The sequence below is a fragment of the Vombatus ursinus genome, unplaced genomic scaffold, assembly GCF_900497805.2.
Source record: "Vombatus ursinus unplaced genomic scaffold, bare-nosed wombat genome assembly UNPS02014945.1, whole genome shotgun sequence".
In the NCBI taxonomy this organism is placed as follows: Eukaryota; Metazoa; Chordata; class Mammalia; order Diprotodontia; family Vombatidae; genus Vombatus; species Vombatus ursinus.
The window spans coordinates 7,794,176-7,821,163 of record NW_020954723.1 but is presented as its reverse complement, the minus strand read 5'-3'; the positions used below and the strand labels follow the sequence as shown (position 1 = coordinate 7,821,163).

At 37.6% G+C, this 26,988-nt stretch overlaps 1 protein-coding gene across 1 annotated transcript in view; it reads right to left on the bottom strand.

Moving 5' to 3' along the window:
* Positions 1-26,413, bottom strand: part of GALC (galactosylceramidase) — a 68,751-nt gene extending 42,338 nt beyond the window's left edge. The window contains exons 1-7 of the mRNA XM_027844987.1: positions 26,018-26,413; positions 17,027-17,095; positions 16,703-16,766; positions 12,778-12,891; positions 10,716-10,855; positions 9,835-9,873; positions 5,501-5,631 (exon numbers count right to left, since the gene is read on the bottom strand). Coding sequence (XP_027700788.1) covers positions 5,501-5,631; positions 9,835-9,873; positions 10,716-10,855; positions 12,778-12,891; positions 16,703-16,766; positions 17,027-17,095; positions 26,018-26,248 — 788 coding nt within the window. The 5' untranslated portion in view covers positions 26,249-26,413. The remainder of the gene's footprint in view (positions 1-5,500; positions 5,632-9,834; positions 9,874-10,715; positions 10,856-12,777; positions 12,892-16,702; positions 16,767-17,026; positions 17,096-26,017) is intronic.
* Positions 26,414-26,988: the final 575 nt, after the last annotated feature.

The window sequence follows — 26,988 nt, the reverse complement described above, 5'->3', positions numbered from 1 at the left end:
GAGCTTGGAAGTTCTGACCAACAGTAAGTAGGGCAAAAGCAATATAGGGTGTCTGCACTGAGTCCAGCACCAATATGGTGGGTTGGCAGTGGGGGGAGGGGGAACCAGACAGCCTAAGGAGAGCTGAGCTAACCCAGAAGGTAGGAAATGGTCAAAGCTTCCATGCCAATCATCAGTGGGATCAGGGAATCTGCCTGTAAGTGTCTGTTGTACTTCTAGAGTGGGTGGGATAGAGAGACTCAGTCTCAAATATATAACTAGATAGATAGATAAAAACTAATTTGAATTTTTAAAAAGGAAGACCCAGAATGCACTGTGAGATATATTATTGCATCGGATAAAAAAATATGCTGAGTAACAAGGTTTCATTTTATTTGACACTTGTAAAGTTTTGAATAAAAATGAAATAAAAAATAAAAGTTTCATGAGCTAGACAAATGTAGAACTTTAGTTATCCCAAGAAAATGAAGGGATTAGATCTGTAAAGGTCCTTCTACCTCTAAATCATAATAAAGGATTCTATAACTCTATGCAAACAGACCAGTAAATATATCAGTTCAATAGCCTTCTAAGAAATAAAGTACTCTAAAATGAAAATAGATTTTTAAATATTTTATATATTTTTACTCATTTTAATACAATGTCAATTCCTGAGGTTGCTTAATAAATACCTACCAGTAATAGTATTACAAATACCATTATTACTAACACCTATAAGGTAGAGAAAAGCCATTACCACCCTCACTATAAGACTAAAAGTCATGGACAGAGAATTTTTTTCCACAAATAGCTGTATGAGGGACAGGTACTAGATATCCTGACTAGGACGGAGTTACCTTACTGTTAAACTGTAGCCATATTGAAAATTCTTATCCTGGGAAAGCAAATCAAAACTTGTCTAAAAATAATAATAATAATAATAATAATAATAATAATAATAATGATAATAATAATGTTCATTTCTTTCATGCTTTAAGGTTAACAAAGCACATACGTCATAAAAACTCTCTGGGGAAGATAGTGAGAGGATCAAAGTCCACTCTTTCACAAGCGAGAAAACTAAGCTTTTGTGAGACTTAATGACTCGTCCAAGGTCACACAGGTAATATCAGTTTACCCAGCTCTTTCCTTTTACTATGCTGCGGTTGCAGCAATCTAGTTTAATTGAAGTGGTAAGACACACCCAAACATCAGGGATAACACAGAAAGTAGGTCACATTCTCAGGCCTAAAATTATTTTTAGCATCTCATGTGAATTCAAAAGATACGACACAAAAAATTGAGTCAGAAGATGATTCCTAATTCCAATTTATCAACAACTATTTCATATCACCTTTAACAAATAAAATCATCTCCATGTTCAATTTCTCCATTTCTAAGGTGCTCACTATGAGCTTCTGATACTTACAGCCCAGCACAAAGTACACTGGTGAATACTCCATTATTTTGCTATCTGTCATTTCTACTTCCACAGAATCTCTTCATCTGTCCTCTTCTAATCACAGTGCCACAGTGCCTTCATTGTCCCTTGCCCGGACTACCGCAATGGCCTCCTAACAGTTTTCCTTCCTCAGGCCTCATACTCTGCTCCATCCTTCCTCTTCTGCATTTCTTCCGTCTTCCTCAGGTGATTTTTTCCTTAAGAACAGATCTGACCATACCATTCCTCTGTTCAAATTTCAGCGGCATCTCCATTACATCTAGGATTGAATATAAACTCAGCTTGGCTTTTTAAAGTCTTTTACAACCTTGCTCCAGCTCACCTTTCCAGCCTCATCAGACACTGGTCTCCACTCCCATCACAGACTCTACAGTCCAGCTCAAAGAGATTTCTTGATGTTCCTCACACTCAGCACTCCACCTCCCACGCACTGTTTCTTTGCACTGCCTGTGTCCCATAACCGGAATGCTCTTTCTCTTCCCTTCTCCCTCATAAAATTATTTTCTTTCTTCAAAACTCAGTTCAAGCACCAATTCCAACTCTTCTCTTTCTACTCACAAGCCACTGAATAAGCTCGTAGAAATCATGCAAACAAACTAATTCTGTCTACTACAGACGATTTGCTCTCAATGGGGCATGCCGCACAGCAAGACAATGCTTTTATTATTCCTTCCTAATTTATTTTCTATCCCACACCGCACAGAGGCTGTCCTGAACCCCCTCTTCTCTCAAGCATCCCTTCCACGACTAAGAAAATAAAGATCGTTTGTCACGAGCTCCCTTTTCTCCCCTTCTCCATATCTCACAATGCTTCTGACATTATGTCTCATCTTATCCTCCTTCACCTGAGTCTGATGAAGAGGTGATTCTTGCCCTCATAAGAGCCAGCCCTCCACATGTGACCCTGATCCTGTCCCCACTTCATGCTCTCTAGCATACAGCTCATAAAATCATCTTGTCTTCATTTCTCTAATCTTCAATTGGTCTTTATCAACAAATTCCTTCCCTGCTGCCGACAAAGACGTCCAAAGGTCATCATCCTGAAAAAAACCCTCACTTGATCTACCATCCTTTTAAACTATCTTTCTATATCTCTACTCCTCTTCTCAGCCAAACTACCCATCAAGTAGCTATCTATGCCCACTGCTTCTACTTTCCTTCAACCCTCTACAATCTGGCTTCCAAGACTCAACTGAAACTTTTCTCTCCAAAGTTACCAATGATCTTTTTATTGTCAAATCTAATGGCTTTTTAATCAATCCACATTTTTCATGATTTCTCTGTAGCATCACACTACTGACCACCTTCTCCTCCTGGACACTCTCTCCCTGAGTTTTTGAGACACTGGTTTCCCTCAGTTCTCCTCCTATCTGTTTAACTGTTCCTCAATCTCCTCTGCTAGATCTTTATCCTTATCATCCCCTGAACTGTGACGGACACCAAGGTAGGGTCCTGGGCTCTCTTCTATTCTTTCTTTTTATGCATTTACTTGGGTGACCTCATCAGCTCCTATGGTATCATCTCTATGCAGACCTATGTACTCTCTCCTGATCTCCAGTCACACATCTCCAATTGTTTCTTAGAGATTTCTAAATAGATGTAGTCTATGCACATCAAACTCAACATGACTAACACAGAGCTCATTATCTTTCTTCCCAAATTCATACCTTTTAAGAATTTTCCTATTTCTGTCAAGAATACTACCATTTTTTCAGTCTCCGAGGTTTATGACATTAGGATTATCATACTTAATTCCTCACTCTCCTTCATCTCACATAACTAATCAGTTGCCAATTTATGTCACTTCTACTGTTACAACATCTCTAGTAGCCATTTCTTTCTCTCTACTCACCTGGACACCACTCTAGTTTAGGCCTTTATCAATCCCCACCTGGACTATTGCAACAGCCTCATAATTGACATCCCTGCCTCAAGTCTCTCTCTCTAATCCATCCTCTAGAGCAGTGGTGTCAAACTCAAATAGAAACACATCCTGAACTGCATATTGGCTGGAAAAAAAACCCCACAAATTAATATTATCTATATTGCACTGGATTATGAGTTTGACACCTCTGCTCTAGAGAACTTCCAAAGTGATACTCCAAAAGTCCAGATCTAACCATGTCAATCCCTTTCTCAATAAACTCCATACTAACTCTAGGATCAAATATAAACTCTTCTGTTTAGCTTTTTAAAGCCTCTCATAACTTGGTATCAACCTACCTTTCCAACATTGTTATTCCCCTCCACACACTGTACAGTCCAGCCAAACTTGTCTTCTTGCTGTCCTTCATACACAGTACTCCATCTCTAATCTCTGCACCTTTGTACTGGGCTCTCCTCCAAGCCTAGAATCCTCTCCCACATCACCTTTCCTCTTAGAATCTTCTGTTTTCTTTTCCTGCACCTTCTATTTGTGACAAATGAAAAAACTCCATGAAACAGAGTTGCTGGGTAATTAATAAATTTATTAATTAGGCTAGCTAATAATCAATATATTGATGGTCAGTGGTTTCTCTCAGTAATCAAAGAGAAAAGACATGGAGAGCCTGAAAGTTTTAAATAATCCTTGAAAGGGAATTCCCTTGACAACCGAAACATCAACCCTGATTGGTGGACATTTAATGAGGAGGTGGGCTAGAAGCCTTTAATTCTTCCTGTTGAGAAAGTGGCTTCATCATGAGACTCAGCCACCTCCTGGAATCTGGAGATAGGGGAATCCATCTCAATCCAGACCACCCTGGCTGGTTTTCTCCTTCATGAGCTGGGTCACCCTAAACTCTAATGAAGGGGTACAAGGACAGAGGCTCTTTCCCTCAGGGTACGAACTAGTCCAGACTGGATTTCAAGTACACTCTAAACAGAAGTAGTTGAGTGGGGTCCTGACCAAGACCAGGCTTGATGACTAAGAACAATCTTATCAGTTCTGTCTTTTAAAAGCTGACTTTTTACAGGGGCTGGGCCTTAAATGAGGAAATAAAGGAAAAAACCTGGATCTTAATTTAATAGGTTATAAATATAATAGAAAAATAATTTCTCTCATATTAAAGCTTTTCCTAATGCCCTATCCAGCTGTTAACATCCCCTCTCCCCCTAAAAAAGACCCCTTAGCTTGTTTGTATTTATTTATGTAATCTTGCTTCTTCCATGATAGGGTAAAGGATCCTTCAGGGCAGAGATTATTTCATTTCTGTCCTTGTATCCCTGGCACCTAGCATGGTACCCAGATCATTGCAATCACTAAATAAATCTTGTTAATTAATGAAAATTGACAAGGGGGGTGGTGATCAAGTAACTTTTTTTCAATTTTCATATCTCCCCCAGAAACTAGCACTGTTTCCTATACAGAGTAGGAATTAAATGTTTTCCCATTTGTCAGTCAACAGTCATTCAATGATATTATAATAATATTATATTATACAATAATACAATATTATACAATAATATTAAGTGCTTACTAAGTGCTAGGCACTGTGCTGACATTTATAAAATGAGATGGTTGGGCTGACTAAGGTCACTTCTACCTTGAAAATGCTAAGATTTAAACTGGGATTAAAGAGCTAAATAATGAGGAAAATAGAAAAGAGTAAGTAGTGAATAAGGGCTGCAGGTAAAAAAAAGAAATTAAATCAAGGCAAGATTGTGAATCCAGATAGACAAAAGGTATGTACATCAAGGGAAGGTAATTTCACCTAATAACAACTTTATAGTACCTAACATTGGATTCCTGCCATATACCTTAATACAGATCTGTTTCTATGTTAATTAATATTCTATATTCTAGACTTCTTTCTACCAGACTCCAAACCTTTTACGGATTTACGAATTCTCAAAAACCTCTTACCTATATTTATGCTATGACAAAAAGAGCTAAAAATAATACTAATGTGTTAAAAAACAAAAGCACCAATCCATCTCATGCAGATGTCTTATCAAAAGTATACTTAATTAAAGGAAACAGATAAGAACTGTAAAGATGCAGTCTCATGTGGAAAAGACAAATAAACTCATAATGCATAGGGCAAACACAGAAAATAACTAGTCTGAAGTATTTCCTACCCGATAACATCGATGGCTTCCATGAGTTCACTATCATGTAACATAGCAAAGGAAATGGGTTGCCAGAGGTAATCGCTGGCTATGATCTTCACTCTGTCCAGGCCGTACTGATAAAGTATTTTTCTTAAAATCTTTAGAGAGGAAAAAACCACACATGTAACAAAACAACAAGCAAAAACAGAACAGATTTTCAATCTTGTTAAGTGACTCTCAGAAATAGCTAATGATTATTTTTTTTTAAAAAAAAGAATAACAGCCTAATATGACTAAAAAGTCCAAAGCTCTCAATTCAGTGATCCTACCATTAGGCACTATATCCCAAGGAAGTCAAAGGCAGGAAAAAAGGTCCCATAGATACAAAAATTTTCAGAGCATCACTCCTTGTAGTAGCAAAGAACTTAAAAAAAAAAAAAAGCAGGTGTTCATTGACCAGGGAATGGCTAAACAAATTGTAGTACATGAACACAATGGAATATTGCTACAGGGTAAGAAATAATGAACAAGATTCATGGAAAGACACATATAAATGAAGAGCAAAGAAAAACCAATCGAACAATACATAGTGATTACCACAAAGGGGTAAAAACAAAACCACAACTGAACACTGTGCAATTGTAATTTCCAAGCTTGACCCCAAGGGAAAGTTGAAGAAATTCTAACTTCTTCCCTTCACTGTAAAGTTGGGGGACTACAGATGTGTGATATGGCATGGATTGTCAGATTTGGTTGTTGTGATAAGTAGTTATGCTGAACTGCTTTTTTTTCCCCATTTTCTTTTTTTTTTAATTTATTATAAGAGATGGTTCAAGGCAGGGCTAAGGAATGAGAAGAGAAAAGATACTTTAAACATCTCATTTATGTGCACAGACTTATAGAGAAATTTTAATTCTAAGCCTCAATGCAACATTACCTTAAAAGATAAGTAATGTAATTACTTTAAAATTAATCTATACAATGTGACAAAAAAAAATCCAAAGATGAAAAAGATTGGTCTAAAGACATTAACATTCTTAGAAGAAAAATCATTCTGTATTACAATAAAGGTACAAAATGCTGCTCTTAATGTTACTAAAAAAAGACAAAGAATAACATCTATTTGTAGATCAGACAGTTACAGGTGTTAATAGCAAATTGAATTATACTGATAATCAAGAATAGTGCTAGACAGGTATAGCCTATATCAAATTGCTTGCCTTCTCAATGATGGGGGAGAAGAGAGAGGGAGAGAATTTGGAATTCAAAGTTAAAAAAAAAACTAATGTTAAAAACTTTTTACAGGTAACTGAAAAAAATAAAATAATTGAGAAGAAAAAAGAGTAGTGATAGATACATAGGTGATATTAGGGATCTCTACTCTCAAGTATTTAAGAAAAACTAGCACATTAATAGCAATCATTATTAACTATTAATAATTAGATTAATAAATTATTATAATTCACAAATTTTTATTATTAATAATAATAGCCAACATTTATATGGCAGCGAGATGGTGAAATGACTAGAGTGCTATGCCTGGAGTCAGGAAGACTCATCTTCATGAATTCAAATCTGTCAAGAGTTGAGGCTGAAATCTGTCAGAAGAAGACCAAAAGGTCAAACCAGAAGAAGAAAGCAGCCCCACAAAAACTATAAACAGAGCTGAGAGAAAAAAAAAAGGCATGGCCACACAAACTACAAGAATGGCTAGTAGAAAGGAAACGAGATTATTAAAAATGAAATTAGAAATTAAATGGGTAGCTCGGAAGAAAAAATTGAAAGGAAATTAACTTAGAAGAGAAGGTTTAAAAAATAAACTGTACTCAAGTAGTAGTCTCCCTGAAAAATAAAATGGGACAAACAGAATTCAATGTTTGCATAAGACAACAAGAAATATTAGAACAAAATCAAGACTGGGAAAAATAGAGGAAACTGAAATTGCCCTGGAAAAGTTCACTTAAGAATCGTCAGAATCTCTAAAAATCATGAGCAAAAAACAAACAAAACACAAAAACTCTGACACCATATTTTAAGAAAACATAAAAGAAAATTGCCCAGATCTATTAAAACCAAATGGCAACTAGAAAGAATCCACCCACTACCTCTTAAAAGAAATCCCAAAATGAAGATACCTAGAATGTTACAGCCAAAGTCTGAAGCTTCTAAGTCAAAGAAAAAACACTGCAATTAGACAGAAAGAGTTCAAGTACCAAAGAACCAGAGGCAGGATCATGAGACCTACTCTGCAATTTAGTCTTAAAGAGCTTCCTAGAGCACTGAGGCATTAAATGATTTTCCCAGGGTCACACAGCCAGGATGTTACAGAATCAAGATTTGAACTCAAGCTCTCCTAGAGTTGAAGCCAGTTCTCTATCCACCACGCCATGTTGTCTTTCATCTAGTACTAGGATAATAGATTTAGAGATGGAGCACCTTAGAGGTCATCTCATTCATTTTACAGAATCAGTAACTAAAGCCCAGAGAAGTTAAGTGGGCTTGTCCAGGGTCACATAGCTACTAAATGTCTGAAGAGATTAGAACTCAGGTCTTCCTGTTTTACTGTCCGGTGTTCTACTGACTATATCAACCAGCTTCACACATTTTTGAAGAAATAATTGAAGTTCTATCACAACACAAATGCAATTTATTTGGATCACTATTATTAAGCTAGCATGAGAGAAAAAAAAACTACTTAAGTTTTAAGATAAAATCAGTGACTTTAGTAATTCCAAAAGACTCATGATCTCATTCGTATGAGTACTACCTACATCTAGTGCATATCAGTTTAATTCACACCTTATCATACTGTGCACTTCTTCCTTTATAGGGCAGTAAATAGAGCACTGGGCCTGAAGTGAGGAAGACCCAAGTTCAAATTCCACCTTAACACTTTCTAGCTGTCTGATCCCAGGATAGTCATTTAACCACTGTATGTCTGTTTCCTCATCTGTAAAATGGAAAGAATAATAACACCTGTCTCCCACGCTTCCTTTTAGGATAAAATGAGGAAATATTTGTAAAGTATTTTGTCAACCTCAAAGAGCCATATAAATGCTAGTTTTTTATTGTTGTTGTTATTATTTTTAATGAAGAAACTCTAGAGCTCAATGAAGTAGATTCCCCAAAAATGAGAGCGACACATAATAAAAATAACCATAGCACACCTCATCCTAAACTGTAATCCACCATATATTTTCCAATGATTATGAAAATGGCATTAGTATCTATAAAAGGTATTAGTATCTATGAATTGATCACAAAAAGAACGATAACACAAGAGTGAACAAACATGCTGAACACTGCAAAGGAAAACAAAGAAATTGCAAATGGAGTCTGAAATGTTGGATGGAAGGAAAAAAATTCAAGTTTTAAATCCTATGCTCAATAGAGATGTTTCCAGGTTTTTTTTCAAGGTTTCCTAACTTCATGATATTAGCTCTAAACCAGAATTTCAAAACCAAGTTCCTCATTCCCCAAGTCAAAAGGGAAAATACAGTAATTTAGTCACATCTCTATGAACCCAGCTAGTAAACAAAGAGCGATAACACAAAAAATAAGCTTCTCTCTCTTGGGTAATAACATTAAATAAAAATGCGTAATTTAATTTAAATTTTGGTAAAGAGAAATGTCTCAGTAGTCTTCCAACTCACACCCTTTTTTCTTTTATTTCAAAGTTAGACTAGTTTCTAAGTTTGTTTTCATCTTCGCCTTCTAACAGACAGCTTATGTACTATCTTTTAGTCTTTTGCTATAAGCTTTTAAAGTGACATGTTTCCTATAAACAAAAACTTAGAAGTGTTCAAAAACTCCATTCGGAGGATGGTTTTGCAAATGGAAATAATTCCTCTGGGAAAAGGGTAGTGAGAGCTGACTTGAGAGTCAGAAAGACCTGAGTTCCTTCCTGCTGTGTGACTCAGGACAAGGCACTAAATCTCTCAGAGTCCCCAGGCAGCTCTCTAAGACCTTAAGTTGCAGAAAGGATCCAATTTGCATGGATAGAGAAAGATGCCTCACAGGAAGCTCCCTACATTGATGCAATCCTGAGTCTAGAGAGTGTCTATTCCCTACCCCTGCTTCCCCCCCGGCTAAAAAATTATTCCTACTTAAAAAAAAAATCTTTACTGAATTATACCAGGAATGGTATAAAATGGCTGAAAAACTATTTTGTCATCTTTGGAGTCAATTGTTATTATGACATGAAACAAATGCTAAAACACCAAGATGAAAGGAGATTTTATGCAACAATGTTACAAGCAACAAAATAAATTTGTTGCCACAGCTTTAATTTCAGTGGGATCATAAATTATTTTTTCTGCCAACAATGGTACAGAAACAAAGCTTTTCAAGGTGATACAAACCTTTACATATTCACTGTCAAAGGCTCTCTCATTCCAAATCTACAAAACAAAACATAAATTTTTAAATAAGGTTGAAATATAAAAGTCTGAATGTAAAACAAGAACCATAATAAATGCCACTACCCCCTTCCCATGTTTCAAATTATGTGACTGTCACTTTTCCCTCCTTAGGGAATTCATACATTTATGGTTTATATGGCACCAGGGTGCGCTTGAAAAAAAACAAAAAACACACCATTGTTCTAAAGGAGTTAAACATTTATTGAATAATTTACTAGAATCCAGGAAAAAAGATCAAAAGAAAATTTCCAAGACAACAGGTTAAGACAATTAATCACAGGCCTACATTCTGGAGGCCAGGTCAGAATGAGTCAGAAAACTGTATAACAATCTGCTAAATGGTTACCAAAAAATGTAATAATGAGCCAAATAGAAAAATCAAACACTTAATGGACAAAGGAGGTATAGGAACAGGGAATATGAGCAAAATCCATTACAATTAGATAATCACAGAATTTTAAATGCACCCTAGCAAACAAATACATGCTCCCTCTTTTACAGATGAGAGAGTCGAGGCCCAGAGGTTAAGTAACTTGCCCAAAATCTCAGTTACATAGTGGCAAGAATAGGATTAGAACATGGGCTCTCCAGTCTCCCAATTCCAGTTATGACTGAGTGATATGTAAATGCAGAGAGGAAACTGGATGGCACTTCCGAGAAAAATAAAGGCAATTTTATATCACTATCAACTACCAAAGGAAAAAATTAACCTTATGACAAGGAAGACCAGTTACACAATAAAATGTAAATAGGGTCTAAATATAAAGGTTAACTAAAGATGCAAGGCTTAAAAAAACAAAGGTACTTTAAATGTTACTAACCCCAATGTAATCGATATCCAAATCATGATATTGTTTAGCACCCAATATCCAACTCACAACATATAAAGCAGTAATCTGAGGTATGACATAGGGCCAGTTTTGACCATCACCTATCCAACCAGGAAATGACCATGGTAACCCTAAAGAAAGAGATAATCAAAGCATAAAAGCCTAAGTTAATAGATCAAATCTAAAAAATATCAAAAGTGATGCTTATTTTTACACACACACGCACACACACAAAATCAGGGAATACATTCTCATCTGGTGAATGTCATAGATGGAACTGGCATCCATGTTCTTTTCCAATAATAATCCTGAGAGCTAAGTATTTTTCTAAGTGGAGAACAAAACTTTGTTTGATACCCAGAACCTTCTCTACTCCCTCAGCTGCCCTCCATTCTGATGGCAGTTGGGAGGGTAGGGCATTAAACTTCCTCCCAAAGCTTTCTTCACAGCAGGCTCAGAACCCTCCAGGTAACTCTCCATTTTCTATCAGTGGTTCTGCTTGGTTTTTAGTCCATGGAACATCACGCCCCATTTTGGGTTCCCCCTAGAGTTTCTCCTCCTTTTCAGCTTCCTTTTGTGTACTGTCTCCTCCCATTAGAAAACTCTTTAAGGGCAGCAACTGGATTTTTTTTTTATTTGTATCTCCAGCGCTTAGCACAGTGCCTGGTACAGGGAAGGAACTTAATAAATATTTACTGATTGAATCTATTGGAAAAAAAAACACATTTAAGAAATGTGCCTACTGCCTCAAAGGAGAGAAGGGAATATTTTAAGAGTTTGGTCAGATCTATCTAATTCTAAACCTCAAGTTGTGTATATATGTATGTATAAATCAGTCCCTCTATATAGTAATACAGTAATCATCTAATGATCTTTTGGTAAGTTTATACTACTTTACTGTCAACATTCAACTTGAGGGTTAGAAAGTCTGTCTGGGTATTTGTGTATGGGTGTGGGTGTGTGGGTATGGGTATGGGGGTGTATACAGCCATCAAGGGAATTTGCTTTACTTGACTACATACACTTCTTATAAGGACTATTGTTTTTTCCTTTTTTTTTCCAGTGGGGTAGAGGTGTGAGTGTGAAAAGAAGAAAAAATAAATTTCTGTTAACTTTTTGTTAAGAAATGGGGAGTGCTACAGACGCGGAATATTGCACTGTGTACTTTTATATGAGGTCACTATATTATTAGTTTTACTTAACTTTTATTTTGTTACAAGAGACCTCTCACAAGGAGTAATCTGTAAATATCTATAATGTAAAAACAAAAAAAATCAGTAAAACTTTTTTAAATTACATTTAAAAAATAACAATAATAATAACAGCTAACATTTATATAGCACTTTCTATGCGCCAGGCACTGAGCTAAATAAATAAGCACTTTATAATTTTTAGCTCATTTGATCTTCACAACTACCACATTGTTCAAATGCCAAACTTATGTTTGCCTAAAAGAATATTTTACGGAAAACTCATGCGAGGAAGGTGTCACATGGTGGTCTGAGGAAGTGGTACAAGGACACTCTCAAGGTCTGTCTGAGGAATTCTGGAATCAACTGCATGACATTGGAGATGCTGACAAAGGACTACGCAGCATGGCATGCCCACATCAAAAAAGGCTCTGTGATTTATGAGCAAAGTAGAATTGCAGTAGCTCAAAAGAAACAGGAGTTGAGCAAATTTAGGGACATACCTACTCTAAAAGTTCATGTGGACCCGTAGTAGAGCCCTTCTGAGCTGTAATTCTTCACAGCACAACTATTTTGAATTTATGAAATGTATTCTAAATAAATGCCATGTGCCTGATCTAGAAAAAAAACTGATATTAATTTTTATGTTTGAGAAACTTCACTTCAGAAATTATCCAGGTCACCTCCAGTAAATGAGTGAGTTAAACTATTATTAGACATGATTCCAAATGACCTTTGGTTGATTTCCAAAATCAAACTCATCTTCAAAGAATAAAGAATAATGCCATTATAAAGTAATAAGACCTCTTCTCATCTGGATCATAGACAGGCTCTGAAGGAGAATCAAAAGCTAAAATTCTTACCAACAAGTTTAATATTGGGATTCCTCTTCTTAGCTTCCTTCATTAGCCACCATTCATAACCCCGGAAATAGTTCTTGTCATCTGCATAGTGCATATGAGAGGGCTCAGTGCCATCTAAATAAGAAAGAAGGGAAAAAGGGAAGGAAGTTTTTAGTTCACAGCACTTCAAACTATGCTAGATTCATCCAAATGCACACTTCTAAGAAACAGCATTCCAGGTTCAAACTTGGAATCAGAAAATAACTTTATAGTAGGATTTCTTTAATGCTCAAAGTATTATTAAATTTAATTAAATGTATTAATATAAATTAAACATTAAATTTAATATCTTTTCCTTGAAATTAAATAATCTGCACACAAGAAGTATTTAAATCCTGTTGTCATTAAAATTTGCCTTACATTCTCCTACTTCCACATCTGTGCTCATGAAGTTTGCTTTGCCTGGAATGTCCTCTACCTTTGTTCTATCCCCAATCAATCCCAACCCAGACTTTTAGAACATTAATATTGTAAAAATGAACAAGTCAAGACTAAGGTAGAGAGAGAGTTAGTACACGATTTTTTTGTTCACAGATGCACTCAATGCAGCCTCTGAAGCTGAAATGCAACAAAGTATGGATCCACTCTATGCTGCTTGTGCTAATTTTAGCCTAATAATTAACACCAAGAAAACACAAGTTCTCCACTAGCCAGCACCACACCATCCTTAAGTGGAATCATCAAATACAGCAAATAGAGAAATTTCGAATACTGTGGATAGTAAGTTCACTTACCTTGGCAGTATACTTTCCAGGGATGTATACAGAGAGGATGAGATTGATACATGCATTGCCAGAGCTAGCTCAATATTTGGGAGGCTCCAAAGGAAAGTATGTGAAAGAAGTATTAGACTGCCTACTAAACTGAAGGTCTACAGAGCCTCTGTGCTGACCTCACTGTTGTATGCCTGTGAACCCTAGACAGTCTACCAGTACCACACCAGGAAACTGAACCGCTTCCATTTGAACTGTCTTAGGAAGATTCTGAAAATTGCCTGGCAGGATAAGATACCAGACACTGAGGTACTTTTTTAAGCTAAACTGCCAAGAATTCAAACTCTACTTCAGAGATGTAACTCTGATGGGCTGGCCTCACAACTACCCTAGAAGGCAGATACTATTATTATCCCTATTTTACAAACAAAGAAATTGAGTAAAATAGAGATCAAGTAACTTGCCTAGGGTCACACAGCTAGTGTTTCCCTACCCAAATGCCACTTCCCCCAAGAAGTTTTCTTCTTTCTCTAAACAGGTAAGGACCTTCTCCCTCAGGACCCAAAGTACCTTTTGCACTTCTTGTCTTCGAGAATGAAGGACAAACAACAATATACTTGGAAAACTATAGTACACAATCACATTTCATCCCCTGGACTATTAGTTCCCATGGGGCAGGGACTATTTCCTCTCTAAACCTTATATTTCAACAAGGACAGTGGTCACATTTAGTAAGCATTTAATACAAATTTGGTGAACAGAACTGAACAGAATTCATATCATCATAGAGCATGATAATGTAGTTATCCAAAAGTTACAAACTTATGGTATGTATGCATTATATTATAGGAACTACTCTATCACACAATGTGAAATCTCTAAAGTGTTACTCCTAGCCTTTCTCACTTCAACTGGGGCACAGCCCTAATTCCATTTTTATTCTCTTCATATGAATTTTGATCTTCCTCAGCTTTCAGCTTCAATTTCCAGCTTATGGTGAAAAAAACAATCTTTTTCATCCTGTATGGGCTGAAGTTCAGAGTTCCTAATGGTCTTATAGGCTGTGATTACTTGGGGAAGACTAGAGGAATATAAAGAAAAAATAAACCAAAAGGTAGTACACACATAGTACTTCTGATGGACTCCAGCCAGCCCTTAAAGACCTTATATTACACAGCTTCCCATGTTTGCTCTCATTCTATAAACCCGTCTTTGTTAAGTGAAAAAGAAGCAATGAATTTTGAAATAGGATTATGCATGCAGTGCACTATTCATTTCGTTTTGATAAGTAACATGTTAAAAGACCACCAGAGATCTCCAAGGGCTGTCTGCTGCCATATCTGTTTTGGCTTTTAGCCACATGGCTAGTGTCAGGCTGGACGGCAGGTGGGAAATGAGTAGAAGCAGTGGCTTCACCTATCCTCCTGTTTCAGTGCAGACTTTTTGTTCCTGTAGGTAGCAGGTTACAGTTTTGGGAAGGAGTCTGTGGTTCTGACTAGGTTCTGACCTAAGCATAAAAAGCCTTATGTCTACCTAATTGCCTCAAGAGTAGGAAGCAGACATGTGGGTCACTTTGATTTCATATATACAACATGGTTTGCTTTCAGTTTGGAAATGACAACTACTACATACTAAATGGTCATATTATGGTTGCTAAGGGAAGGAACTATGTGACCTTTGAATTTCTTGGCATATGCAAAGGATTTCAGTTTTTAACTCAGTGAAAACTGGTCTCTTTTCTCTCTCCTCACTTTAGAGATTTAATGTTTAATCTCCATTGCATAACAGATGGCTTTCCTCCACTTGCCTTCTCCTACTATGAGGAAATGGGTTGCTACATCTTGACTGGGCTACCATTGTCCTGGATCCCACTGTCCTGGTTCCCAGTCTGGAGGCATTTTTGGTGTCCCTAAATCAAGCTTTGCCATGAGGAGGTAGGGAGGAGTTCTGAAAGAGGTGCTGTACCCAGCCTCAGTGCCAGTGTGGTGCAGCACAAAGAATGGGGTTCAGGTCCTAGCTCTGCCTTGCATATGCCACCTTACATCTTTATGCCTCACTTCTAAATATGTAAAATGAAAGGTTTAGACTAGATGATTTCTAGGGTTCCTTCTAGCTCTCAATCTGAATTGGTTCTATTTATAGTTTAAGCTTTGGCTGGAAAATATACATACAACTTTCTTCTGATGTCTTTTGGGAGATTTATAGTTCAATTAATTTTTTGGTGCTTTATTATTCTTCTCAAATACAAAAACAAATTAGGTGCATCAAAAAAATTATAGGCCTCCACCAATGGCTTATAAAACTGAATTTCCATGCTACAAAAATGAACAAATTTTCCACAGAACTTATTATGATAAGATCAAGCCTGTAAAAATGTTCCCTATATTTTTTTTAATTTGAAGTCTGAGGTTCCAAAAGTATTAAACTAGTACTATATGCCACACATGTCTAATCAAAACAATAATATCAAAAGCATATGGTGTCTTAAATTTGGTATAATTCATTTACAACTATTTTATTTTTTCTAAAGTGCTAAATCACATGTTTTTATCAGAAAATTTAATCAGAAAATTTATCAGAAAAAAGTGATTTTTAAGTGACTTCCCTTTCTTTCTTTGCATTTTTCTATCATAGCTGTCCCTTTTTTCAATTTCTCAATGAAATTCCAAACTTTATACTTTTATCTATCATCTTTAAAGCCCCTTAGGTCCTTTCCCATTAATTATTTAACCTCAGTTAACCTACGATCAATCTGTGGTTCTCAAGATGGAAAAATCAGCTTTGAACAAAATTAAGTAAAATTAAAAAGTTTCCAAACTAAGACAAAAAGTTTTGTTGTTGTTCGGTCATATCTGACCCTTCATGACCCCATTTGGGGTTTTCTTGGCAAACATTCCAGAGTGGTTTGCCATTTCCTTCTCCAGATTATTTTATGGATGAGAAACTGAGGCAAGTAGGGTTAAGTGACTTGCCCAGGGTCACATAGCAACTAAGAGTCTGAGACCAAATTTGAACTTGGGTCCTTCCTGACTCCAGACCTGGCACTCTATGCATTGCGGCATTTAGCTGCCTCAAGACAAAAAGTAGGGATATTCATATTCCAATACAATGTACTTTAAAGTTAAGCACAGAATGCACTGCTGAAAAGAGTCCCATTTTCCCAGAACTCTTACCTGTTGTTTGTCCATCACCACCTATTTCTACTTTCAGAATATGCAAAGAGGCACCAAAGTCTGGCTAGGAAAAAGAATTAACAATATTAACAGCGTCCTTCATTTTATCATGCTCAAAGTACTTTAAGAAGTTATCACCTAGATTTTATAGGTAAGATAAGCAAGACAAAATTTAAAACAAGGCAGAATTTAAATTTATGTCTGTCACTTTTATGACAGTTGATTTCAAGTGGCCCAAAAAAAAAACCACAAAACCTCACTATCAAAATTTAAGATTCCCAAACAGCTCTTAACACAACCACTAAATGTCTCTTTTAACATTACCTTAAATAAATAATCCAATATTTCAGAACGATATGGCTCAGGGTAATTGACCAGAAGTCTGGAGGTTGCCTAAAAAAGAGATTTCAAAGGAAAAACAATATTGAAAACTTTAAAAAACAATTAAAGCCACCTAACCAGACACCTAACTTGCCTGTATTTAACCATACGTTAGAAGTATAAGTTGATTCAGTTTAAAGTAGTTTATACATTGCCTACAGTAGAATTTAGGGAAGCAGAGTTGAGAGAGACATATATACTAATCAGTTAGAGACTGAAGTCAATCAACTTTAGTCCAGCCTTTAAATAAAGCCAAATAAAAAGAACTATCAATGAGAAAGTTACTGTTCTAGCAGATGATGGTTCCTGAAAGAATGCTAGTGTGACACTCAATTTTCTTAGTCTTTTTAGGAAATTGTAAGCATTATCAAGGGGGACACATGAGGACAAGTCACTATTGTTTCAACTACAACAGAAAGAAGCAATGGGCTTGGATGGCCTCATCTATACCCATCTATTTCTCATCAGCACTGAGTTACACTCAACCATGAACTGACCACACCATGTCAATGTCTTGTGCTATTTGCAAGTAAAATTTTAGGAGAAGTATTTGTATATAAATGAGCCCTGTATAACCCCTCTGGGCCAGGCCTCTTTCTCATCTGCAAAACGTACTAACAAAACACTCTGCTTACATCAAAAACTGTTGCAAAAACAAAACAAGATAACATGAAAACTTTCCAAAAAAGTATAAAGACGATACTGATAAAAGGTAATGTTATTAACAAGGGTAAAAAATGTTTTTAAAAAATACTTTTCAAGAGCACTAGTAGGTCTGATAGTACCATTTTGAGCCATGTGTCTTCTAGTTTTAATTTTTAATACCTGAGTTTTAAAGGACTGTGTTTATGAAATGTTCATTATTTCAGCTTTAGGACTTGAGACCATCAGAGTAAAGAACTAAACATTACCTTTAAAATATAAGGTTGCTAGGTCATAGTCTACATGTTGTCCAATGCCCAAACAAATGGCCTTAGGTGGTTTAGAAGTCAGAAATTGGTGAGATCAAAAAGGGGAGAGAAAAATTAGGTTTCGAAAGTCATAAAGATCAAAGAAGAACAGTTGGATAAGAGTAGGTCCTAAGTTCCAACCTACCTTCAAATTTTATGATCTGTATGTCATACCAAGATTTCACTATGTGATATCAGACATCCACCCACAGGGCCAATATTTAACCATGTTTACTGTTTCATCTAGTTCAACTAATACCAGATATTCTACACTTAACCTGAAGACATCAAGAAAGCATAAACCTACTAGCTCCCAAGACAACCCCAGGCACTTTTGTCCTTCTTTACAGGCCCTTGCTTTGTTCTTTTATGTCTTCTTAAAATTTTAAATTGATTAATGAAATCCTTGTGTATCCACAATGAGTTCATCACATAAACCCTCCCTTTTCCTCCTTTTTCGGAACTATTTGTTTACCTTTGTTTCTTAAGAATTTCATTCTGTTCCTTCTAGACTGACATCTCTTGTAGAATTTTAGGGCAGAAGATCCTACAAGTGTTTTCTTTGAATCTTTTGACATATACACTCTCAAAAAGAAGGTTTATGCACAGTGGATAGAGCTCCAGTCTTGGAGTCAGGAGGATCTGAGTTCAAATGTGGCCTCAGACACATGACACTTACTAGCTATGTGACCCTGGACAAGTCACTTAACACCAATTGTCTCACCACAAAAAAAAAAAAAAAAAAGGTGTACGTATGGCAAACATTCACTAGCTCCCCTCTCCTCCCTTCCCCTCCCCTCCCCTCTCCTCAAATTCTAAGGTGGAGTAGTAGTACTTTCTGTCCAAGGTTTCCTTCAACAATCAATTCCTTCAGGTTAGTAAGATTCATCTCTAGAATAAAAGCCTTATAATAAGACCCTTATAATAAGACCCTTAGTTGGTCTCTTTACTGTTAAATAATGTTTATATCATTAAGGTGAGTATTTAGCTGCTATGTTTGGACAGAGAGAACTCCAACAGGTGCCTGGATAATTGAAGTCTTCCACCACTGATACATTACACCTGTGGGCCAGGCTTATGATTTGTTTACCAAAGATCTTTCTGTCTAGCTATTATGTTCCACAGCAATGACAACAGTGTTTATTTCTGTAATGCTTACTCCAAATATTTTCCACCATGCTTCCCCCCACTCTAGTTGCTAGATTTCCTCACATAAGTATATTTACTTAAAATGCTACTCTCAACATGACTAATGGTCCAAGAATATAAATAAAAATTCTCAAAAATAAGAAATGAAAACTATTAATACTCCGTATCACTAATAATAAGAGAAATGACATCTAAACAACTCTGAGGTTACACCTCACTCCCAGCAAATTGGCTAAGATGACAAAAAACAGAAAATAGTCAAGGCTGGATTGATTTTAAGAAGACAAGAACACTAATAAATTGTTGGTGAGGCTATGAATTAGTACAAACATTTTGAAAACAATTTGGAATTATGCAAAGTGAGTAAAATAAAACATCCATACACTTTGACATAGAGATTCTACTACTAGCCATATTCTCGAAGGAAGTGACTGAATTAAAAAAAAAAGTTACCATAAATACCACTTATAGCATCAGTTTTTGTGTTATGAAAAGAACAGAAAACAAAATAGATGCCCGCTGGATGGGGAAAGACTGAACAAATAGTAGTACATGACTGTAATGGAATGTTGTGCTGTAACAAAAATCCAAATATGATGAAAACAGAGAAGCATAGAAACTTCAATGAACTGAAGCAGAGTGAAGTAAGTAGAGCCAAGAAAACAATACACACAATGACAACAACAATGGAAATGGAAAAAACAACCACAAAACAACTAAAGGTGAATTTGCAAAAATCACAAAGCTCAAGTCTGGTCCCAAAGAAGAGATATGAGAAGGCACTCCTTTCTGGAGGGAGAAGGTGTACAGGTGTGAAACATTACAAGAATTTTCAGATTTTTTTTCAATGAATTGATTGGCTTTTTTGACTTTTCTGCTCTTTTTCATTTAAAAAATATTCTTTATTATATGTGATAGCTCTTTGGAAAGGGGAAAAAAGAATAATGGGGGAAATTGAGGTAATTTTTAGAAAAATATTGAAAGACTTCTCCAAAGCACTAGTAATAATACAAATCAAAACAACTCTGAAGATTTGCCTCATACCAAGCACATTGACAAAAACAAGAAAAGATGAGAATACTCAATGTTAGAGGGAGGGCACTAAAAGATATGCAAACTAATTCACTATTGGTAGAGGTATGAAGTGTCCAATGATTTTGAAAAACAATTTGGAATTACTCAAAGAAAGTGACTAAAATGTCCACATGCTTTGTTTTAAGCTAGTCTTAGCTCAGACCAGTCCCCTGGTAATTAAGGTTCCATACTGGAAAAAAATTACATAGTCATAGGTCATTCAAGAGTTAATAAAAAAAGATGTTCATTTAGCCAAAGCAAGAGAAGAATATTCAACAAAGATAGGGATTAGGGACACCCTGAGTTGATTCAGTTGAGTAAAGGTCCCTCATCTGAATTACACATCCCAATCCCCAGAGAGAACCCAGAGATCCTCATGGCTACTCTGATCCTCACGGCTACTTTGAACTATGGCAACCAAAAAAAAATGATGTCAAAAGTCTATCTCACTAGTTACCTGATCAACCAAGACATGAGGACAGCCTCAATACAATTTATGGAAAAATTAGCCTAACTTGCATGAGAGATGAGTTAGAACAGTGTTCCTACCATACCCTTCAACTCAGAGATTCCACTGCTAGGCCCCAAGGAGGTCAATGAAAGAAAGAAATACATACCAAAATATTCATTTTATGTGGAAGCAAAGAACTGTTAACAAAGTAGACACCTACCTATTGCAGAACAGCTAAACATTGTAGTTCATGAATATAGTAGATATTACTTCACTCTAAAATAGGCCTGCACAACCTGCGGCCCATCGTATGCCAAAGGATTTTGGGTGGCCCACAAAAAATGTAGTTTCTATCCTCTACATTTTAGTGGGCCACCCAAAATCCTTTGGCTTATTGCCCACAGGCTGCAGTCTGTGCAGGCCCAAGGAAAAACATAGAAAAGCATGAAAAGATATTTATATATCCTGATACAAAGTGGAAATGAAGATGATAGAGACCAGCCAAGAAGGCAGAAAAGGAGGAAGCAATACTGCCGGCTCCCCGACTGCTACTCCACAAAGGCCCAGATAATACACAAGACCATACTAATCAGGAAACACAGTTAAAGATCACAGTGAGTCATCTTTTCAGCCCAGATCAGCGCAGGGAGACAAAGAGAAAGGGACTGTGTGGACATGGGAACAGGCTATGCTGGACATTCCAGCACAGGGACTAAATGAGAATCTGCCTAAGTCTGTGGGCCAGGGTAAGATCAAGGACCCTCGATCCATCAGAGAGGGCCTGACCTCACGCAGGATGCAAGAATAGTGCCAAAGAGCAGCTCTGTCACTCACATCCCATGACTGGGCCACAGATCCAATGAGGACTACAGAGAGGATCTGCCCCAAAAGGTAAGAAACTGTCCATAGGGGTGGAGGTCAAGGGCAAGGTGTGGTCACGGGTCCTAAAACTGTGTCCTGAGCACAGAACAAGTACAGAAGGGAGCAACAGCTGGGTGGTTCTGATCCGGGAAATGGAACAAGGTCTTGGTTCCTGTCAAACACAGTCTGAAGCTTGGAGCAGAATAATAATAGTAAACAGCTATTATATGTTATTATTATAACTTATTATTATTGTTATTAGAACAGCTATTATATGTTATTATTATATATGGCTATAAGAAAAGCTAGGAAAATAGCTTTTATTAAAATATTACATGATAGCACATTACAAAATAAGATGACGAAATAAGAAAATAGCATCTTTTTGGGAGTGGGAATTTTTTTTTTTCCTAGAAATTAGGGCAGGAAGCCCAGACTAATGAGGAGTTTTCAGTTCTGTCACTCTACACCTGCTGAGCTTTCCAGATGACTAAAATTCCAGACAGTTGATTCCAACAGCAAGTCTATAGTTGTGTTGCTCACACCCAGACACAAGCAAGGAACTTGCAGAGCTCAGACAAGGAAAGCAGCACTCAGTCTGAAACAGACTGGTTTGGGGGAACTAGAAGTTTACAGGTCCCCAACCTGAACAGGTCCCTGAGATCTTTGAATAATACTCAGTGCCCCGAGAAAGCAGAAGCAGGACCCACCAAAACACAAAATAGGACCAACACAACCTATATATTTCCACCAGAAGTGAGCAGAGTCTGCTCCCAACACGAAGTCCAAAGTCAGGTAGAAAGGCTAGAAGAAATAAGCGAACAAAAAAAAGCATCCCACCATAAAGAGGGATTATGGTGACAGGAATGGTCAAAATACAAACCAAGAAGGAAATGACTGCAAAGCATCTATAAGCAAAGCATCAAAGAAAAACAGTTTGGGGGAATGAATTCAACTACAATTCCAGGAAGAAATGAAGCATGGTTTTTTGTTTTGTTTTGTTTTTTAATTATGTTATAAATGAAATTAAAGTACTAACAAAAAGATTTAAAAAAGAAATGAGTGCCAGAGGAAAGAAATGGAAAAGAGAGCTATCAAAGAAAGAACTGAAAAGAGTACCTTGCACAAGAAAAAAACTCCCTTAAAATTAATGAAATAGAAGTTAACTCCATGAGACAACAAAAAAAAAACAAAAGACTGAAAAGAATAGCAGAAAATGTAAAATATCTCATATAAAAATATGGATTAGAAAATAGATTAAGAAGAGATGATTTAAGAATCTCTAAACTATACAAAGCTATGACCAAAAAAAGGTCTAAATGTCACATGAGAAGTTACACAACTCTCCAGAACTCTTGGAACCAGAGAGCCAAGTAAAAATAGAATATGCCTCAGTTTCCTCATCTGTAAAATGAGCTGGAGAAGGAAATGGCAAATCCCTCCATCATCTTTGCCAAGAAAACCCCAAATGAGGTCACAAAGGGTTGGACACAACTGAACTATAACAAGTGTGACTAGTGTGAGCCCCTCTTTAAAATGGAGCTTCTAATAAATATCCATGACTATGCTTATTTCTTATAAGGGCTTTGTTATTTCTTTTTCAACAGAGGTGAGGAGGTTGGAGGAAGAAAGGGTGGGATTTTCACTTGTTGAAAAAATTAATTTTAAAAGGAAGACAAAAGAACTTTTTTCAAAGAATACACACACACAATGCTAGTACATTTCATTTTACTGATTTTGTTTCCTTTTTAAAAACATTCTGTGTAGTAACTTTTCTACGTCAAATTTGCCTCTGGCATTAAGCTCTCTAGTTCCACTTGCTTATTAGAAATGTTTTGTCCATCAGAGAAAAGAAATGAGACCAAGGGATATAGTGCTAAAATCCTTCGGTTTTGCTTCTGAAGAATTTTTTGGCATCTGTATTGCTATTCATCTTCCTACTCAGTAGCTACTCTAACAAAGTCAACAGATTTCTCCCTTCTCTTTCACTTTAATTTAAAAGCCCTTTTGAACAGATTTGCAAGATTTCAGGCAAACACCTTACCAGCCCTTACCAGCCCTTCTAGGTACATAACACTAAAAAGAAGCTGTTATTTTTATAAGCCAAGATGTGGATCAGAAATCGAAATCCTATTCTCAGATACCATCTTTTTAACCAGTTACTCATTTCCCAAATCTACCTCTCTCTGCTAAAGGCCTTGCGTTCATTCCACAACAATGGACTTGCGTCTCGAAAGTCTTCAACTTCTTGCCCAAGACGTTAATGTATTTAACATTTCCAGAAGTATAATTTATGCCCATATGAATCACTAAAATTGCGTAAAATAAATAGTAAGCAGATCTCTCTAGTAATCACATCAGTATTCCTCAGCACACCACTTGCTTGTCTTACTCCTTTGGAATGCAAGCTACTTGAAGGCAGGAAATACACTTAGTTTTGCCTGTATTTGTATCCCCATGCTTCAGTTGACACTATATACATGTTAGCAATTATTACTATTGTTATAAATCTGACAGTAACTTCCTTAATTTGTTTACAATGTCACCCTCCATATCTAATTGGTGCTTATGTGGGTACAGTGTGAGATGTTAGGCTTTACCTAACTTCATCCAGACTGCTTTCAGTAGCAGTAGCTTTGTCAGAGTGAATTGTTGCTTCAATAACTGGATCTTTTGGGTTATCAAAAAACAAGGCTACTGCGTTCCTTTGCTTCCATATACTGTTTATTCCACTGATCAACCTCTGTCTTTACCAGTACGACATCTTCTTGACTGTGACTGTTTTGAAGCCCTCCCTCTTTTTTTCATTATTTACCTAAAGGTTCCTGCCCTTTTGTTACTTCAGATAAATTTCATGATTATATTTTCAGGTAATTCTCTTGTAGTTTGATTTGCATGGCACTGAATAAGAAAAGTAGGTACTATCATTTCTAAAATTATTTTGGTTCAGTCTACCCATTAACAATGAATGTGTGCAATGAATTATCTTCTGCTGACAATTATTGTTCAAATTTGTTACCTGACATCACTTGTAAATCTATATTATTACTCAGAAGACAAGCAGCTACTTCCTCCTAAGATGAAATATAAAATCCTTCTCTGGCATTCAAAGTTTTTCAAAACCTGACCCTTCCACCCCACCCCCCCAAACCACTTTGCAGTATTTTCTACACTTTATACCCCACCACAACATTTTTCTAGGAGTCTGGAGAGACTGTTTGGATCTTTCCTTAGAGGAGAGGGAAAGTGGTGCCTTGGGCCCAGCAGCCTCTAAGTGTTAGACTTACTAGCAGATTGCTTCCACATTTGAATGTAAACTGTAAGAGGGCAAGGAGTTGTACTTTTCTCCTAGTAGCCCTAGCACAGCATACTGTAGGGTACAGGGCAGGCACATAATAAATGCTTGTTAATCGCTTGATTCTTGCTGCAATCCTTGAAGTGTCACGTCAGTCTCCTGGCATTTATTAATCAATTACTCTGTGCGAGACAGTACTAAGTCCGGTGATCCAAAGAAAGGCAAAAAAAAAAAAGTTAAAAAGTACCATTAGGTCCCCCCCAATCCAGGCATTTTCACTTACTGTTGTCCCCCATGCCTGAAATTCTCTTTCTCCTCCTCTTTTCTGCCTCTTTTCTCTGGTTTCCTTCAATTCCCAATTGGTTTTTTTTTTCAGATCTCCCTTAACACTAATGCCTTCCCTCCGTTGATGATCTCCAATTTATTCAAAATGTAGCTTGTTTGTACAAAGTTATTTGAATATTGCCTTTTCCTCCCCTCCCCTTAGGCTGTGAGCTCCAGGTGGGCAGGGATCATCTATGGCCTCTCTTTGTATTCCTAGAATTTAGCATATAATGCCTTTAATGACTGTGACTGACAGATGGTTCACAGCACTCTCCTTTCCCCACTAGTCAGTGAGCTCCTTGTGAAGGCACTATCTATATAGGCTTTCTTTGTATAACTGAAGTGTGTAGCACATAAGTTACTAATAAATGCTTGAGCTCAAATTTATACAGTTTTTAAAGTTTGCAAAAGTGCTTTACACCGGTTACCTCATCTCCTCACACAAACACTTCCCTGGGTGGCAAGGGCTATTATTACCCCATTTTACAGGTTGAGGAAATGCAAGGTCAGGGGGGTTCCCAAGTCTAATTGTCGCACGTGCACTTCCGGGGGGCAGACCGGTTCGGGACCCTAGTCCTCCTCCGCAGGAAGGATGTGTGCACGCCTCCATCCGTGACAGACTCCCGGCAGAAGAACCTCGACATCGTCCTCTACGGTCCGAGGCGGGAGGCGGGAGGCGGGAGGCGGGGGCGGGGACGGAGGCAGGGGCGACGATCCTCGGTCGCCGCCCGCCCTCCTCACCCCGCGCCTGCCTCCCTCTCCCACAGGCGCGGAGAGCTCCCGGGGCAGGCGAGCTCAGCCGCGAATCGGCAGCCCCCGGGGGCGCTTACCCCGCCGCCGCTCAGCCCGCCGATGCCGTCAAACACCCGACCGAGCCCAGGGACATCATCCAGGACGTAGTGCGAGTGGCTGGGGTCCCGGTGCAGCACGCGTTGGAGAGAGGGCCGAAAGTCGGACACCCACGCGGGGTTGTGAGGCCGCGGAAGCAGCCCCAGCAGCAGCAGTAGAAATAATCGCCCCTCCGCCGCTCGCAGGCTAGTCCACATCTTGCAAGCCACCATCTCTCACCAGGATAAAGCCCGCAATAACGGAGCGGGTTAGGTACTGGCCATTATGTTAGTCACATGACTCCGCCTCCAAGATCACCTGACCAGAAGAAGGCGGTAGATGGAAACTAGAAGCTAGGGCGTCGCCTGACAATGCTGACGCCATCTTAGTAGAGGGGGATCGTGATGGAGAGAGGCAGGCGATGCGGAGCAGGAAGGGAGCCCAAGGCTTCAAGGATGGAAAGAGGGGGAGATTGGGATAGATTAGATAGATGGATGGATGGATGGATGGATGGATGGATGGATGGATGGATAAACAGATGGATGAATTATTAAGTAGATAGATGGAAAGGACTTGAGATCAATTGTACAGCAAGGCTGAGAGGACAAGCTATGACAGATAGCTGGACTTTTGAGGCACTTTTTAAACCTTTTTTTTTTTTTTTTGGTTTGGGGTTTTTTGCCTTTCTTTGGTTCCTCAGGACTTAGTGCAGTATCTGGCACAGTGTAGTTGATTAATAAATGCCAGTTGACTGACTGACTTGACACTTTCCAGGATTGAAGCAGGAATGTGCCAGATACTATGCTGTGCACTAGGGCTACAATGAAAAAAGTGCACCTCCCAGCCCTTAAGGAGTTTACATTCAAATGTACAGGAAATCATCAGGCACATTAACAATGATGTGCTGCTGGGCCCGAGGGAGCATTTTCCCTCTCCACTAAGAAAGGATCCAAACACACTGTCCAGGCTGGGT